Here is a 17,392-nt window from a genome sequence, read left to right as displayed (position 1 = left end):
GAATATTTGGAAGATACTGACCAAGTTTTATAATTTTGCACGTAACATTGCCACATACGACCTTTTTTCCATAGCTGTTTCTCGAAATTTCGTACGTTAATTCACATGTACGAGAAGTTCGAGGACCTTTTCAGAAATTCAAGCCAGACAGGAGACAGGCTGACGTTTTATTACTAACGGTGGCTTGGGGTGCACTAATAGTACTTCATCTGTATTCTAATTAATTTTTACATTACTTTACCAACTGGCTCCTTTTCATAATTTGTAAATGAGTAATTTGCTATTTTTTAGTGCAAATGGAAATGGAACTTAAAATATCATTATTACTTAGTTATATAAAGCACTGTCAAAGAATTTTATCTTTTTAATCTCCAAATTATTTAAAACCTAGAAGTAAATAATAATAGTGAAAATAAAGTAATTAGACACATGGTTCTTTTAATTTGGAAAAAAAGTAAAGAAATGAAAGTAAATTCCTTCCCGGGAATTTATGTCAGGGAAAAAAACCGGCAATATTCCCATTTCTTATTTTCTTTCCCACCGGGAATATTTGCACTGACCATCACTGGTTGGAAGAAAGGCCTGGTTACCTGACCTCCTCGATCCCCTGACATTAAAATCCTTGGCACTTTTTACGGCGTTATGTCAAGCACGAACTGTACCGTACCCCTGTGCATGATGTTGCAGATTTGAATGCAACAAGGGAGCTATGGAGATAGTTCACGTTAACAGGTTAAAACGAATTTGAATGAAGTTGGAATATCGACTAGATATCCAACTCGACGAGGGGATGCGCATGGAGAACTAGAATAAAGAACATGAAAATTGAATGGCTGATCGGAGTTTAATGGGGACGACAGAATCGAGACAATGTGTGTCCCGCCACGATCAAAACAAATGCCGTATATAATAGTTAAAAATCTAACATATCAAAACATAACAAAATACTACTGCCAAAGAGGAGCAAAAGTCCACGAGAAAATATCAAATAATAAATATATAAGAAGAAATAAGTAACAGTAACAATAAAAAATATATATCAATAATAGCAAATAGTAATAACAGCAACAACAGAGAAAATATAGCACACTAGCAATAAAATAAAAATCAAAGTAATAGTAATAATGAAGAAAGTATTTAACAATAAAAGCAAATACTACTACTACTAATAATAAAGAAAGTATATAATAACATTTAAAAGATAAAAAAAACTTTTAAGGGGAACCCTTCCACGTGGGCCAAGCACTATGAACTCAGTATTCATCAGGTTATCTTCCACCATACCAGCTTTCAAAGACGATGGCTAACAAACACATGGAATTTTCGAGGATTACATATTTAAGAGCACGACAGGTAAACATACAGAATGGGTGAAAGTAAACCAACTCACCTTAAATACAGTGAAAACAACAATAATGAATTTTAATGAAGGAAATCTAAACCCTCTACATATACGTGAAATACCATAGACGGGAAACACACGCAGGTATCTGTCACTTACGAATTTCTAGGATTAAAAATAGACTCTAAGTTAACCTGAAATGAACATATGAATGATTTGTTGAGGGAACTAAGCGCAAGAGTCTACCCTAGGCGTAAATTTAGTAAAATTCTTACTACGGAAACAATGAAAATAACTTATTTCAGATAGATCCAATCAATTTTATCATTTTCTGCCATGCGACAAAAGTATTTACAATGCACAAGAAAGTGCAACGAATACTGCTATCAGCTTCGTTTCATACACCATGTAGACCACTGTTTCAGAAACTTAAAATATTACCATTACCCTGTATATATATATTCTAGAAAAAAAAAACATCACTCATACATACGAAAAAAAGAAACTTCCAACTCAATTCGAACATACATCAACACAACACTAGAACAACTAATGACATTCATTAATAAAATCTCCGTTTAACAAAAACCCAAAATTCATTACACCACTTGAGAATAAAACTATATAATAAATAACCAGATTGGGTGAAAGAAATGCAAAACTTCCAGTTTAAAAGACCTCAATTTGTTGCATAAATATCTTTTCTATAATTTAGAGGAATACTTTCAGTCTGATCTTTCACTATAATATCGATATTAAGATTTACTTGAATGTAGAAACATATAGAAAAAGGTACAATTACTTTTGTAAATATACTTTAGTTTAGACTTATTGTTACGTATATATTTTGAATGTGTAATATTTATTCCATTATTTCTTGTACTGAAATAATGTAGATCTTGACGATGCCTAGGTCGAAAATGAAATAAATAAATAAATTTTGTTCTTTCGGAGAAAGGACCGCATCATTCAGTTGGCGTATATATTCGCTAAATGTCAAGCAGGGCTGTATAAGATGAGTGGCTAAAAAAAATCCAGTATATGTATTTTAAATTATTTAGGTGGGCAGTTCATGCATTGGGCAGGAGTACCGATACTACTGCTCCGTGATGTACGCGAGTAAATATTGAATATCAAATCAAATCACAGACAGTATTAGCAAAGAATTGATGGAGTGATAGTGCAATAAATACTCTAACATATTTGTAGTTATTCAGTTTCAGTTTAGTAACTGTAGATATTTGCGTTTGAGGTTTATACATTACCTTAAATATATAGAACTTCCAATTATGCTATAATGTTCACATCCTTTTCTAGTAAGAACTAGTGTTACTTCCATATTCGTTACCTCGGATAACTCCGAATTTCGCTCAAATTCCCTCTTTGCTGTATGGTTGGTGCTTGCGTGGCTGGGGAACCACATAAAAAAATTAAGTCCCTCTCATCTAGCCTTGGTCCTGAATAAGGCTCTAAATTTCAAACCGACCATATAATCTACATTTACATTTCTTACGAACCCTAATTCATAAATTATTAATGCCGTTGAGCTGACAAAAGACAGCACATTTTTGTGAAAATATGTTGTAGGTACGATCACAAATGTTTCCGAGCTTTGAAATGGTAATATCAACAATCTAAACAATACAGGTGAATGTTTCAAACGAATAGATGTAATAAGAAAAACATAATGGAAAAAAAATCACATCCCAAAAGAAAGATGTTGCATAATAAGATAAGCAAACACAGGCAACATAAACTATTGTTTTCTGGTTGACAATGACCTTCAAAAGTGACTTCTCTCAGTTTAACCAGTAAGGTACTTATTAGTTGTGCTTTTTTATGTTGAATTCTTTCCTAATAGGCCACGAAACAAAATCCTTCGTTCAGTTACAAACAATAGAAATACATTTTTACTATAAAAAAGAACGGCAAATTTTTACTTTGAGTCAAACTGATTTCAACCGATTCATCTGATCCGGTTCCCGGAGCAGTTCAGGAATCATTCCTAAACTGCTCCCGGAACCGGATTAGATGAATCACTTACAATTTCTATCACATTCAAAGTAATGTACGATGTTTAGAACTATACTATAAGTACAAGGGCCAAAATGTTACTAAATACCATTCCTAAAGTCTTCCGAGAAATCGATTCAAGTGAAGCGGTGACTATCAATTTTGAGATCTAAATGGGGGGCTATCGCCCCCAAGCACCCCGCTCAAGTACCATAAAAACATCCAAAACAACAATTAATAATCACACCACTACTATAAAGCTATCATAAGAAGGGAAAAAAATTTTAAAAACACGTCACTAATCATAAATCAGTGCATGACAAAGAAAAATAAATTACATCTCAACAAGAAATAGGACAGCGAGCAGCAAACCAAATACTTTGCTTAATACTCAAATGCAAAACAAATCAAGAATAAAAATAATATGAATTAAAAAAAGAAAACACTCACCATATAGCCATAGGAGAACACTTATGAATAATGAACTCTCAATTGCTGATTCCACACACGATAACAAAAACACATGCGCAATACTCAACATTACTTGCGCATGTTCCTTTCAGCACACACGTCGTTTTATTAAACCGAGCACACTTGCTATTATTACAAACAAGAAAAACCAATAAACGCCCACTTTTACCACACGTCGGAAATATCTTCAACCTTAGACCACAACCATGATAGGTTTTCTCTAACTCAATTAAACCAAAACCACAAAGTGCTGAAAAGCGATATGAGTTAATATCCGAATCTAATACAAACTTATTTAAAAAGGACAAGTTCAAATTCGTTGTATTAAATTCATGAAACGGTTTCTCAATCGCATTTGCTAACTCGATCGTCGCCATGAAACGAAAATACAATTACGCGCTCCCCACATGCTACCAACAACAGCACACAGACCATGTGACATCACACTAACAACCTACTATATGACTGTACATAGACACCTAGTGGGAAAAATATGAACTAAGACGTCACACCAAAGGCACGAACAGTGACTCACGCGCAAACAGTTCCAGGAAGTGACTAAATCTATACGAACCGATGAAAGTCACTGTTTGAGTCAAATTAAAGACTTGCCCGAAAGAACCAACGAATTAAAAAAAAGAAAAGAAAAGAACCACTACACATATACGTTCAAAGGGTAAATCTGCAGAACGAAATATAAAGGTAAATATAAAATGTGACATTTCCTGCTGATACAAGACTTTAGAAAATAAAGTGTGTTTGTAGCAACGACACGTTGCAATTGAATTGAAAATATAATGCGTATTTAGTGCTAAGCCATGCATTTCTTTGTCTTCGTAAATTATGTAAAACAATGCTAATTACTGTTAATCATTTTCCAGTTATGTACATTATAATATTAAAAATTCTGACTCCTAGTAAATCCAGATCGTAGTTTTAAATCATTGTACATAATGTGTAAAAGGGTATGATTTCCTTCGTTTACCTTAAAATGCCATATGTGATGCTTACCAGACTTAGGTTCTTTAAAACCTTTCAAGTTTACTAAATTATTGCCCTTTAAATAAAGCCGAGTCGCAATGCTTTAAAAATTAATTTTATTACTGGTCTTTCGTTCCTAATTGTCATGCTTCCCCCCCCCCCCCCACACACACACATATAGATACACACAAACAAAAGAAGACAGAATTAACACACAAAAACTAAATATACCTTTAATATTGGGGTATCAATACTTAAGCTCCTCTGTTATCACTATCCTATATCTGCACGTTCTACATTTACGTCAGATCCATTACAACTAAATTGTTCGTGCGCAATAAAGTGCAGATTTACATAGGGATCGACAGATTTTTGAAATTTACAGAACAAATTTCTAATAGTAGTATAATCGATTAGTGTGCAAAAAATCTAAGCATGTTGTTTTCTTAACTGTGAGACTCGTATATACATAAAACGTATATATTAATGAAAGACGAACCTACTTCGTACGGATTCACCCATAAGGGAGATACTAAGCATAGCCTACAAAGTGATGTCAAGTATCTGAACTCAATGTTCTGACTCATGACGCGCAACTATAGAAGTGTTCGAAAGAGAAGGAATCCTCATAACTGTGAAATTTCCGTTAGTAACGTGATATATTTCTTTGGAACACAAATGTGCAAGCACTGAAAACATATCGTGATATTACCTATAACGTCTTTAGTAACGTACAGATATATAATTCAGCACGTAAATAATTTTATGCCATATATATTGTTTACCTCGTTTATCTTTATACTCATCTTCGCTGTTGCACCTACTCCCTGCGGGCGCAACCGCTTCCTGTCACTCCGGTCCCCTGCTGTGCACCTAGTTGGACTCGGTTTGATAGCATTCGTAATTTTACGTAGTACCTAGCACAAGTTTGTTAGTGTTTTCTTTATACAATAGTTCATTTCGTGTACGTCCACTTAAGACCCCCCAGAGTGGAATTTTACAGAGGAACACAAGTAAACAGCACGAAAATTATTGTCTAAAATACAAAAAAAAAAAAAAAAATATTTAAATAATAATATATATTCATCGAATTTATGCCTGGGTCCGTACAATATACCTGCACCAATAAGGTAGAAGATAATTATCTTTTACCTTCATCTCCACGAACGATAAAGCACTTACAGCAATAACTTTTACACTTTTGTAGTACTATAAACAACCTGCAACTTTACAAATTCTCTCTCTCTACCTCTTGTCTTGTCTTCGTAGAGCATTAACGGTCAAATAGGTAGGTGCACCAGCTCGCTAGGCCTGTGCGCTACGTCAGCAAAATTGTCAAATGTGTACCTCACAAGGAGGATTTATGATTCAGGAACAAAATTGAATATAATACAGGACACAATTGGGAAAAAAGGACACAATCGGGGAAAAGGGCAAAGTCAGGAAAAGGTCAAAATAAGGAAAGAAGTTTAGACAGTTAAAGAGGGCTGAAAGCGAAGTTGAACAAAGCAAAATGTTAGAGGAAAGTGGGAGGTGGGGTAAAATGAACAAAGAACAAAGAGTAGAAAAAAGAAGGGGATGTATGTACGTGTAAATGTAGAATAAAGTATAAGTGTAGCGTAGGATGGTAGGAGATCCCACTCAACTCTCTTCCTTTCTGAGGAACACCACACACGAGGCACTCTCCGTAACGGCCACTGTCCCCTTTTCGCCTTCAATTCAGCTCTATAATTCCTCTCTATCTCACCACTTCTTTCTATTTCGATGCTTCGCTCCGATGTCCAATGAACAATCCAAAGATATTTCTTACATTTAGTGTATAAATAAAGTAATCTTTTGAGTAATTGAATCGAAATGTAGTATGGATAAGGGTCAGAGATAAATTTTTGGACTTTCAGCATCTATGGCAATGTTAGCCCGTCATGTATGAGGGATGACGACAATTGGTATTCACACTATTTGAAAAAAGGGAAGAAAGAAAATGTTGGGGAAGTAAGGAAGACACCTGAGACCTGTATGTTATATACCATCTCGACAATCTGGCATGAATTAGCAAAACCACATTAAGGATTGCTGCCTTGAAAAAGCTTCTACACTTTTTTGACCGAGTGTTCCCACCATTAAACGAACCCGGGACCGTTCACACCAGGGCCGGCGCGAAGGGGATATGAGCCGTGCCATCGCCCAAGGAAGCAAGATTGATGGTCGGCGAATTTTTAAAAAAAATCAGGGGTGGCATGTGAAAGTATCGCCCAGGGCGGCAAAACTTCTAGCGCCGGCCCTGGTTCGCACAAAAGGCGAAAAGACTAGTGACTACGTTACGTTGGCCACAAAAGTAGAAAATTAGGGTTATGTTTAGCAGAAGGGGTCTCGAAGCACGTGAAAAACAAAATTTAGAGAAAAATGAAGGATGGAAATACTTGAATCTAACATAACCAAATCTAACCTAACTTAACCTAAAGTAACGTAATCTAACATGGACTAACCTAATATTAGTAGAAATAAGCAAAATTCTACATTTTTTTTTTTTGGAAATTATGCTGTGTTTCTACACTAACATGATCTAACATAAACTAACCTAACCTAACCTAAACTCACCTTCACTAACCAAAACTAACTTAATGTGAAAAGAAATTACCGAAATTGTGACATTTTTTACAAACAATCGCTGGACATCTTCTGCCAAAAATACCGTCAAATAAAGGTGAAAATTTCGAAAATATGAGCACGTGTTACGTGGTATGATTGGAAAGATTTAAGACAGTTGGCAACACTGCTCAGGAGGAATAAATATAATCGCCCGTTAGCATGGAAGCGGTGGCTTGATTTGTCCTTAAGACATGTTGAAACATGCATAGATATATCTTTATTCAGTACGGCGTAGCAACCATTTGACTGCGGGCGTGTGTGTGTGTCTTGGCGGATTTTCAAGTGCGTAAAATCGATAAAGAAATTGGAACAACGCATTTGTGTGAAATTTCGTTTTAAAATTGGGAAATCTGCTTCGGAGACTTACGAACTCTTAAAAACACAGCTTTCGAGACAAATTTCAGATCCAGTCGAACGTGTTTATCTGGTTTTACAGACTCAAAAATGGCCGCGATTCAGTACAGGATGATCCCGGTGTGCCGGCTTTCATCATCAAGAACTAACGAAAACAATGCGAAAGTTGGCGATTTAGTGGGCTCGAACCGTAGACTTACAATGAGGGAGATGGTGGAAGACTTGAATTTAAGTTTCTATGCGATTCAGTCAATTTTAACTGATGATTTGAACAGGCATTGAGTGTCCGCGAAATTAATTCCAAAACTGATGTCACAAGAGCAGAAACAACACAGTCTTGAAGTATTCCAAGAACTGTTTAATGGAGCCGAAATGGACTCAGATTTTTTGAATAGGGCAATAACAGGTGGTGAATCATAGGTTTAGATGTATGACCCAGAACCAAAGGCCCAATCTTCTCAGTAGAAGAGCTCAGATTCACTAAGACCAAAGAAAGGGCGACAAAGTCGGTCGAATTTTGTTATTTTTTTCTTTTTGTTTCGATTCTAAGGGTATCGTACATCATGAATTTACCTCCAGGGGCAAACAGTCAACCAGGAATACTACAAAAGTGTCCTTCAGCGTCTGCACGAAAATGTGCGGTGGAAAAGGCTTGCCCTCTGGAAAGAAAAGAATTGGATTCTCTACCATGACAATGCACCAGTGCATTGATCGTTCTCGATTTAGGAATTTTTGACCAAATTCAACATTCTTGTGCTTCCACAACCCACGTATTCCCAAGATTTGGTCCAGGTAAATGAAAGGGAAGAGCTTTGTCTCAATTGATAACTCTGAAGCAAATACGAAGAGAGTGCTTCACACCATCACAGAAAATAATTTTCAAGAATGGTTCCAGAAGTGGAATCATCGTAGGAATCGGTATTCATTTACAAAGGGACTACTTTGAAGGAGATTCATCACAATAACCTGTAATTACTGCCATTTTTAAATTACAAGTCCAGTCTTCAAACTTTGCAATCACACCTCGTATAAATACTTTACTCTAATAGTAGGCCTAATAGTTTCAGATAATACTTAAGAGTCTTATTAGGTCCGTTTATCAGCACATCACGCCACTAACATATATTTTGAAAACTAGCAGCTACGGTACTAGCAATAAAAGTTGCTACCCCATGAGCAATTGTCCGTCGCACATAGACGAGCCGATCCCTACTATGGCGGATTTCGAGCAGGAACGAGGCAGGACATCGAGTCGGATGAGTAACTGCAACCACTAGCGGAGTGATGAGATTTTGTCGGGGTATTCGCGAACGCGGTACTGCGACGATTGTAGCCTTCGGAGTATATGCTGATCGTGGCGGTTGTCCGTGCGTACGGTCGTGTGGCGGGAACGGATCGGCTTTGCATTACCCACAACTCTTCACTCTACGCGGGGTGAACGTCATTTGTCCTGGTTTTCATATGAATAGGAGAGAAATCGGTAATGTCTGCTGACCTAGTAAATAAGAGAAACAGGTGGCAGCACTGTACTCGTGTAACTATTGTCAGACAGTTCGTTGGCTTACAAAACTATTTTCGTGACCGGTTACAGCAGAACATGTTACGTTATTTCTTACTTGGCAAAATGTCAAATATACTGCCTAAAGCTTTCTCATTGCTAACAATCAACTCAAAAATTAGAATTCTCACTGACAATTACGATATACTTCAGATATGCTTAGAAGGTATTGCCTTCTACAGCGACGCACTCAACTGTGAATTCAGGATCGATCATTGATCCATGGATCTGGGAACGTTTACTAACGCTCTGCGAGCATCTAATCGTATTTTTGCTCTTTTAGGGAGGATTGTTCTGCTACAGACAATCAACATCCCCTTGCAGTCCGTATTGCTGACTCAAGTGGGAGCCCGTGGCCATCATCATCTAATCGTTTCTTCATCTATTTTTGTGGAGGGCCAGTGCTTGCACTGACCGACATCTCCGCGAGGACGTATTGCTGCCTCAAGTGAGAGCCACAGTGGGGTTCTTCTAGCACCTTCTTCATACTATTGCCTCGAAACACTTTCATCTGGGTAGCATACTCTGCCAGCTTAAATCATCATCATGCTCCCCTCCCTGACGGGAGCGAAGGGTAGAGCCACGAAACCAGGTCACTCTGCTGGTACGAAGACCACTAAAACAGATACCTCTAAGTAGACTGAATCTCGATCTCGCTCACGATCTCCAATTAGGCACTCCAAGGAATCAGACGCTAAGAAACCAAGGCACTATAGCTCCAATGGAGACTGTTCTAATGCCTCAGTGACTGCGAGAAACACCGAGAGGGACTCGGCTAATGCGCCATCCTCTCATACTTTGCCAGCTAACAGTGAAACCATGCACAATTTCATCCTAAAGAACTTCGATACCAAGTACCGGACTGCACGCGCCATCTTCATGCAAATCAATAAATATGTTCCGCGCGCTGATTTCCACCAAATCATACCTACTAGGGATGGAATCATATTAAAATCTCCTAATACCAACTTCCATATTCATGTTAGAAACAAAGCTAACTCTGAAATTTTTGGGCCGCAGGCTGTGTTGACACCTCTCAATCCGAGCCAACGGAAAACACCTCCGCCAACTCGTCGTCCACCACTTCTATTAGTAGTTATCCGAGGCATTGAACCCGAACTCACTGACGATGAGATCTTTGATGAGCTGTGATATGAGGACCTGGAAATCAAAAACTGTATTAGAATTCGTAACAACAGTGGCCTTACCTATCTTGTGCGTATTCTGACCGACCAGCAGCAAATAATTGATCATCTTTTGGCTAACGGTGCTTACGTATATCGCCGCCGCTACAAGGTAGAGCCTTCACGCACGCCTCCACCTCTCCCAATACGATGCGAAAAATGCCAAACTTACAAAGGTCATTACACCCATAATTGTACAAACACCGTCAAATGCGGGTACTGTAGTGGCAATCATCTGACCGAAATTGTCCCAATTCAAGCGTACTTCCTCAATGCACCACTTGCCCTGAAAAGCACCCTACTCACAGTTATCGCTGCCGTGTCAAGCCCACACATGCACCTGATAAGCCAGAATTAGTAGCACCCATCAAAACTTCTGATCACAGCACCCCACCTGCAAAATCACTGACACATCCTGTCTTAGTAGAAGAACTCTTACGATTCATAACTCGTACTTTACAGAACATCCTGTCGTTTCAGTGCCAGCACGTCCTTAATCAAATCATTCACTCTGCTAAATTTCTTTACAATCTCACATTACACGCCAATACAGTGGATCCAACGTCCATTTCCATTTCCATACCCTGCTATATTCCTAAATACGTTCTCCACAGACATGATGGACCGAACGGCGCTCGCCTCCATAGAGGTACAGCTATTGGCTTGCAATCTCGCATTCACCATCGGTCTATTATCCTACCTCCTGCTTTTCAGTTGTCAGAATACAATGTTCTCTCATATCTCAGGAATCATTCTATAGTTTTTACAACCATCTATGTCAGGCCGAGACAGGATATAGCATATCAACTTTCTCAATACCTCTCTGACATCTATCGTAAATTCATTATCATGGGAGACATCAATTTTCACAGCCGGCCTCAACACGAAAAACAACGATTTTTGAATTTCCTCACGCTTAATACGACCGGCCACTTCCCTGTACTTTCACGACCAACTCGCCCCTCTAGCAATACCACACCTGATATCGTTATATCCTCTACAACACTCAACTCTCACATCAATATTGACGTTTTGGATTCTTTGGGGAGCGATCACATTCCTAACAAGCTGTCTCTTGCTACCAACCCTTCTCCACACCATACCATACCGAAGAGAAAAGTGTATGTGTATCATCAGGCCAACTGGCCAGCGTACCAAACGACCATCACCTCAGCACTTTCTGATACTTTAGAGCTAACATCACAACATGACCTAGACACTGCCGTTCAGCATCTCACTTGACCTTACATACGGCTGCTGATCAACACATTCCAACCGCGTATATTTCCCCACACAAACCGAAACTTCCTCCACGATACCTTTCTCTCATAACTGAAGCTCGACGTGCCTACAGAGAATATACCCGCAGCCGTAATTTAGAAGCACTTCGCCTCCATAGACAATATCTTCGCATCACTCATAGCTACATCATCGCATACAAACGCCTTCACTGGACCAGAACTTGTAAAAAACTCACCGAAACATCCCTTCCTACCAAATATTGGCGACAGTTCAATCAACTCTTTGGCAAATTTTAAAGGGCACCATACCCACTAGTTTTAAACCAGCAAGCACTCTTTTCTGATCAGGACAATGCCAATACCTTTGCCGCACACTTCCAAAATATCTTTACTCCCTTACTTGGCTGGCATACTCCACAACGTTTACTTACAGAAATCGATCGGTTATCTGATCCTAACTTAACACATTTGCAACCACATCATAGTCACGCTCTGGAACTAAATAATGCACTCAGAGTACCCATCCAACTGCCAGACATCCAGTCTATTCTCCTTAAGAAACAAAATACAGCACCAGGCTTTGATGGGCTTACCTATACTCTCATTAAAAAGGCTCCTCCTGTTGTCTTCACCATCCTAAGCTTTATTTATACATTTATACTCCGTACTCTTTTTCCCCATCACTTGGAAGTACTCAAAAGTATTACTCTTTCCTAAACCTAATAAACCACCCTCTGACGTTACCTTTTATTAACATATACAACTGACGTCCACGTTCAACAAAATATTTGAACGTATTTTAGTGCGTCGTCTCCACGATCACTTACAGACTAACGCTCTTCTACCATTGCATCAAGCTGGATTTCGCCCCAATTTCAGCATTCTGGTCCCCTGTTACGTCTCAACACCTCTATATACAATCAATTCAACCAGGGTCATCCATCATGTCTGGTTACATTCGATCTTGAAAAAACATTCGATAAAGTTTGGCACCAGGGTCTTATATACAAGTTATACTCTTTCCAACATCCTCTCTCTTACATTCGAACTATATACTCCTTTCTCACAGCCCGACTTGCTTACATACCGATCAATGATGCTCTGTCGTTTCCAATATTCGTTAATTCTGGCGTTTCTCAAGGAACTTCTCTCTCTCTCTCCCTTGTTGTATTTGTTATATATCTTCGACTTACCAACCACTCCTGGTATACAACTTTTCGATTCGCTGACGAACTGCATTTCTCGCTGTCGGACGGACAATTACTGGTATCCAGCAAAACCTTCAACAGGCAATTGACACTTTTGTTGAGTGGTGCTACGTTTGACGTTTGGCAATCAATGCTACTAAAACGCAAGCTATCGTTTTCTTACCATCTGTTCGTCGATCTCGAGTACACCAGTGAAAAAAATGGTTTTAAATCTTTGTATTTTAACCATGTATTGGTATAAAAGTTTCAGAGCTTAATTGCCAATACGTTGTGCCAAAATTTAGAGTAGATAATTAAAGGCGGCATGAGGAGAAATTTTGTGGGCCAATCCGCAGTGGTTAGCGGTAAATGCGATTACGTCTTACACATGGGGAAACACGTGGGGGGTTCAGCGGCTGGGTATTGGCTAAAAGCGGGGGAGCACCAGGATTATGGCGGATACCCCGCCGGCGGGACAAAGGCGTAATTAGTGTAATCGAGCATGTGGCCCGGTGGCGGCGTCCGACAGCGGCCCGCCATTCGCACGTCTAAGGGCCTACAGCTCCCCGCTGGCGGAATGCTTATGGTGATATTATACGAATGGTGCAATGTTACTAAAACTTTAAGAAAATACTTTAAGAAAGGTCATCATGAAACCATGTCAATTATTATTGTTTTGGTTAGAAAAATATCATGGTTAGTTGCAACTGCATTGACCTAGAGCAATTATTTCGAAATTGTGCATATATTTGTAAAATTTGATCTTTACCAAGTTGATTATGTTCATAATGAATTCATGTTTATTTTTTATATCCAGACCTGTAGCCAGCTCGAAAAAGAAGGTTGGGACCCGATCCAAATATATGATAGTTAATCACCATATTATAGTTCATTTGCAAGCCTACCGTGAAAATCTTAGTGGGGTAGTAAAAATTTAGGGGAGCGAACCCAGTGCCCCCGTGTTGAGTTGATTTTCAGTGTAACATCCCTTTCAGTAGCGAAGGCATATGAGACGGGACATGGGACCTATTCATTAACATGGAATCCGAACAACATGAACTCCACCGGGAATTGATTCTAGGTTTCCCTCGACAAACTGGCGTACGCCAGGGGCGGATCCAGGACAGACTTCTTGGGAGGCGGTGGATTGTCATACTGCTACTTAGAGCTACTTTTAACAGTTTCAAACTCTGGGAGGGTTCTATTTATAAATAAAAAACAAGAAAGTTTTCTCTTTTGGCGGGAACGATCGCTCCCCTCTGGATCCGCCACTGGCGTACTCTAACCACTTAGCCACGAAGGAGCTCCCATGACCCCGTGTATACAAACTGTTTATATGCTAAAACAGACCAGTATTCTCTTAAAAAGACTATAATACTGATTGCTAACATGATCTGTTGTGTTATAGAAGCCGAGCAGCTATATAAAATGTTATAGTTTCTTCTTTTAGTAATTAATTGAAAGTTAGTAGAAACATGATATTCTTTAATGGTAACGCAGAAGGGAGTGAAAACGTTTCGGAATATAATATAAAAGAAACGTAGATGGAATCCTCCCAATGTCTCAATGTATGACACCACAAAAGAAGCATACACATTCAAAAGTAGGCGAACCGAGTAGTAATATGCGTGTGACCAATCGACAAAGGTGATTACCGGAAAACCTCAGAAATAATGATTTTTATGCGACGAGACTATAATATCACTTCTAAGAAATGCTGCTATTCTAATATAATATATTCTGATATATATATATATATATATATATATATATATATATATATATATATATATATATATCAGATGTTTTAAAAATAGTGCCCATGCACTACAACGCACTATTTTGCAAGTTAAAAGAAAGCAAGAAATATATAATTGTATACCTTTCAGGTCCTCGTTTGGAGATGCGAATTGCACCGTCGCAGATAAAGAACCACATACAAGATCTATCAATCCATCAAATAGTTACATCGATTCTTTTCAAGATGCAAGCTAAAAGTTGACACCAGCGTCACTTGCATATTCGGAGCTATGGGGGGCATAGGGGGCATTGTTTCCCAACTTTTTGACAAAAAATACAAATACCACTTATAAGATCCTTCAATTCTCGTTTTTATGTACCATGCCCCTCAGGAGACAATTTCTAGCTGCGCCCATGATCACTTGCTAGCATAACAATCGATGTAGCTGCTTGATGGATTCGTAGAACATTGCTAATGGTTCCAATTTTTGATTGCATATAGTGGCTGAAGAGGGCCCTGGAGCCTATGCCATTATATAGAATTTTCATTTTGACTTGAAGAATAGTGTTCTGTTGTTCCTGGGCGCTATTTTTAGAACACCCAGGATATATATACAGTGGCGGATCCAGGATATGATCAAGGGAGGGACTAAACCATATTTTGCCGTTTTATCCAGTGTAAAGTAGGATTGAAGCCCATTTTATCCAGTGTATACTTGAGCGTCAAGGGAAGGGTTGTATAATATATATACAGGGTCTTAATTAACTACACCGACAAACTGTAACAAGTGATTCTTTACTTCAAACTAAGATAAAAAGTTCATTTGGACATGTGGGGAAAAGTGCATAGTTTCACAACTAGGCCTGTCCAAAATCGAGAAAAAGCCAAATTTCACGAGGCCCTATTTCGAATTAGAGAGACTGTGGATAGTGGTCCTTATCAGCGTAAAGGAAGTCACGCATACACGATACAAAAATGCATATTTCATTAATGTTCAATTGGTGTACAGAGTATTGTCTGTAGGGTGAAATTCCCAAACATGCCATCAAAAGAATTTTGAGATATGCTATGATTTTATAATTGGTCCACAGTAGGCAAATAATAAGCCTTGATAGCATTGAACACGAAATCATTTGGCACAATGTCGGAAGTGTTAAGGATCGTCAGCATCACGGTCTCTCGTACTCGGAAAAACTAATGCAGGGGTGTTTTCTTTCACGCTTATAAGTGGAGAAAACGTGAATCATACCATTACGAAATAGATTACATCATACGTTATTCCGAACACAAAAACAATGGAAGTTGCCGGTTCTTAACACTTCCGACTCCTCTCCGATGTATTGGATGTCCATTGTTGTCAAGGCTTACCTCCTGCCTACATTGGACCCTCCTTGAAATCAAGGTTTATCTGAAAATTCTATTGAGAGAATATCTGAGAATTACACACTGCAGAAAATACCCTGTACACGTACTTGAAAATTGATAAAATATGCATTTTTGGATGGTATATGCGTGGCTTCCTTTACGCTGATAAGAACCACCATCCACAGTTTCTGGAACTCGAAATAGGGCCTGCTGATATTTAACTTTTTCGCAATTTTGGACAGCCCTAGCCCTGAAACTATAAACTTTCCACCGTAGGTCCATATGTGAGGAATCACCTCTTAAAGTTGTCGGTATATATCATTAGCACCTTATATATATATATATATATATATATATATATATATATATATATATATATATATATATATATATATATATATATATATCCAGGGTGAGCACAGAAACAGTCCCAGGTTTCAAATTAGTGTAAATTTAATATTCGAAGGAATATTTTGCTGAAATTTTGAACAGTGATACATACACTCAAAAAGTTTCTGCAGCAATGATTGAAATCACAAACACTCGATGTGCGCGCCACCTGTAACGCGGGAAATACCGGGGCGGTAATCTAGCTCCAACCACACGTTCTGAAGCATATCCGGTGTGATGGAGTTGACACTATCACTGACGCGTTCTTGGAGATCGTTTAGAGTTGCGAGTACTGCAGGTGCATACACTTTGTCCTTCCCCACAGAAAGAAGTTACAAACAGTGAGGTCAGGTGATCTTGGAGGCCACTTGCAAAGAACTTGATCATTGACTCCAGAGCCCCCTATCCATCGGTTTGGGAGGTTCTCGTTTAGAAACCTGCGTACAGCACGTTGCCAATGTGGCGGCGCTCCGTCTTGTTGTAGAACGAAGTCGTCTATCTCTGCATTACTAAGTTGCGGAATCAACAGTTACGAAGCAATGCTAAGTAACTTTCACCTGTAATTGTTTCTTCCTGAACCCGACGCTCTGATACTGCACAAAAAACTGATTTTCGGTGAGTCACGTTCCACATTAACAGTGGCATGAGGATTCTGGGTTCCCCATATCCTTACATTGTGTCTATTTACCTTTCCACTTAATTGAAATGTCGCCTCATCGCTGAAAATGATCGTCAAAAAGTTTTCGTCCTCCATTAAATTTTGCATAGTTTCACAGAACTCACGGCGCTTTACCTTGTCTTGTGGGTATAACTTCTGAACCAACTGCAGTCGGTACGGGTAACACCACAAACGCTTGCGTAAGATCTTGCTTACTGTTGTATGTGGCATCTGCAACTCTCTGCTAGCTTTACGTGT

The 17,392-nt window shown here is 38.7% G+C and overlaps 2 protein-coding genes across 4 annotated transcripts in view; one reads left to right on the top strand and one right to left on the bottom strand.

Annotated features, from left to right (window-relative positions):
- Positions 1 to 6,083, bottom strand: part of LOC145691027 (uncharacterized) — a 26,471-nt gene extending 20,388 nt beyond the window's left edge. The window contains exon 1 of one of the 3 annotated variants that reach the window (XM_081766578.1): positions 5,960 to 6,083. The gene's annotated coding sequence lies outside the window, so the exon portion shown is untranslated. Of the gene's footprint in view, positions 1 to 5,592; positions 5,659 to 5,959 lie in introns of those variants that run through there. The other 2 variants (XM_081766579.1, XM_081766580.1) reach the window with 2 other exon arrangements.
- LOC145689787 (uncharacterized) overlaps positions 1 to 8,502 on the top strand; it is a 12,048-nt gene extending 3,546 nt beyond the window's left edge. The window contains exon 2 of the mRNA XM_081763992.1: positions 8,361 to 8,502. Coding sequence (XP_081620118.1) covers positions 8,361 to 8,502 — 142 coding nt within the window. The remainder of the gene's footprint in view (positions 1 to 8,360) is intronic.
- The last annotated feature ends 8,890 nt before the right edge of the window (positions 8,503 to 17,392 follow it).

This window comes from Thermobia domestica, chromosome 7 (genome assembly GCF_964235325.1).
Source record: "Thermobia domestica chromosome 7, izTheDome1.hap1.1, whole genome shotgun sequence".
In the NCBI taxonomy this organism is placed as follows: Eukaryota; Metazoa; Arthropoda; class Insecta; order Zygentoma; family Lepismatidae; genus Thermobia; species Thermobia domestica.
The sequence above is the reverse complement of the archived record's forward strand: the minus strand, read 5'-3'. Positions and strand labels throughout refer to the sequence as shown.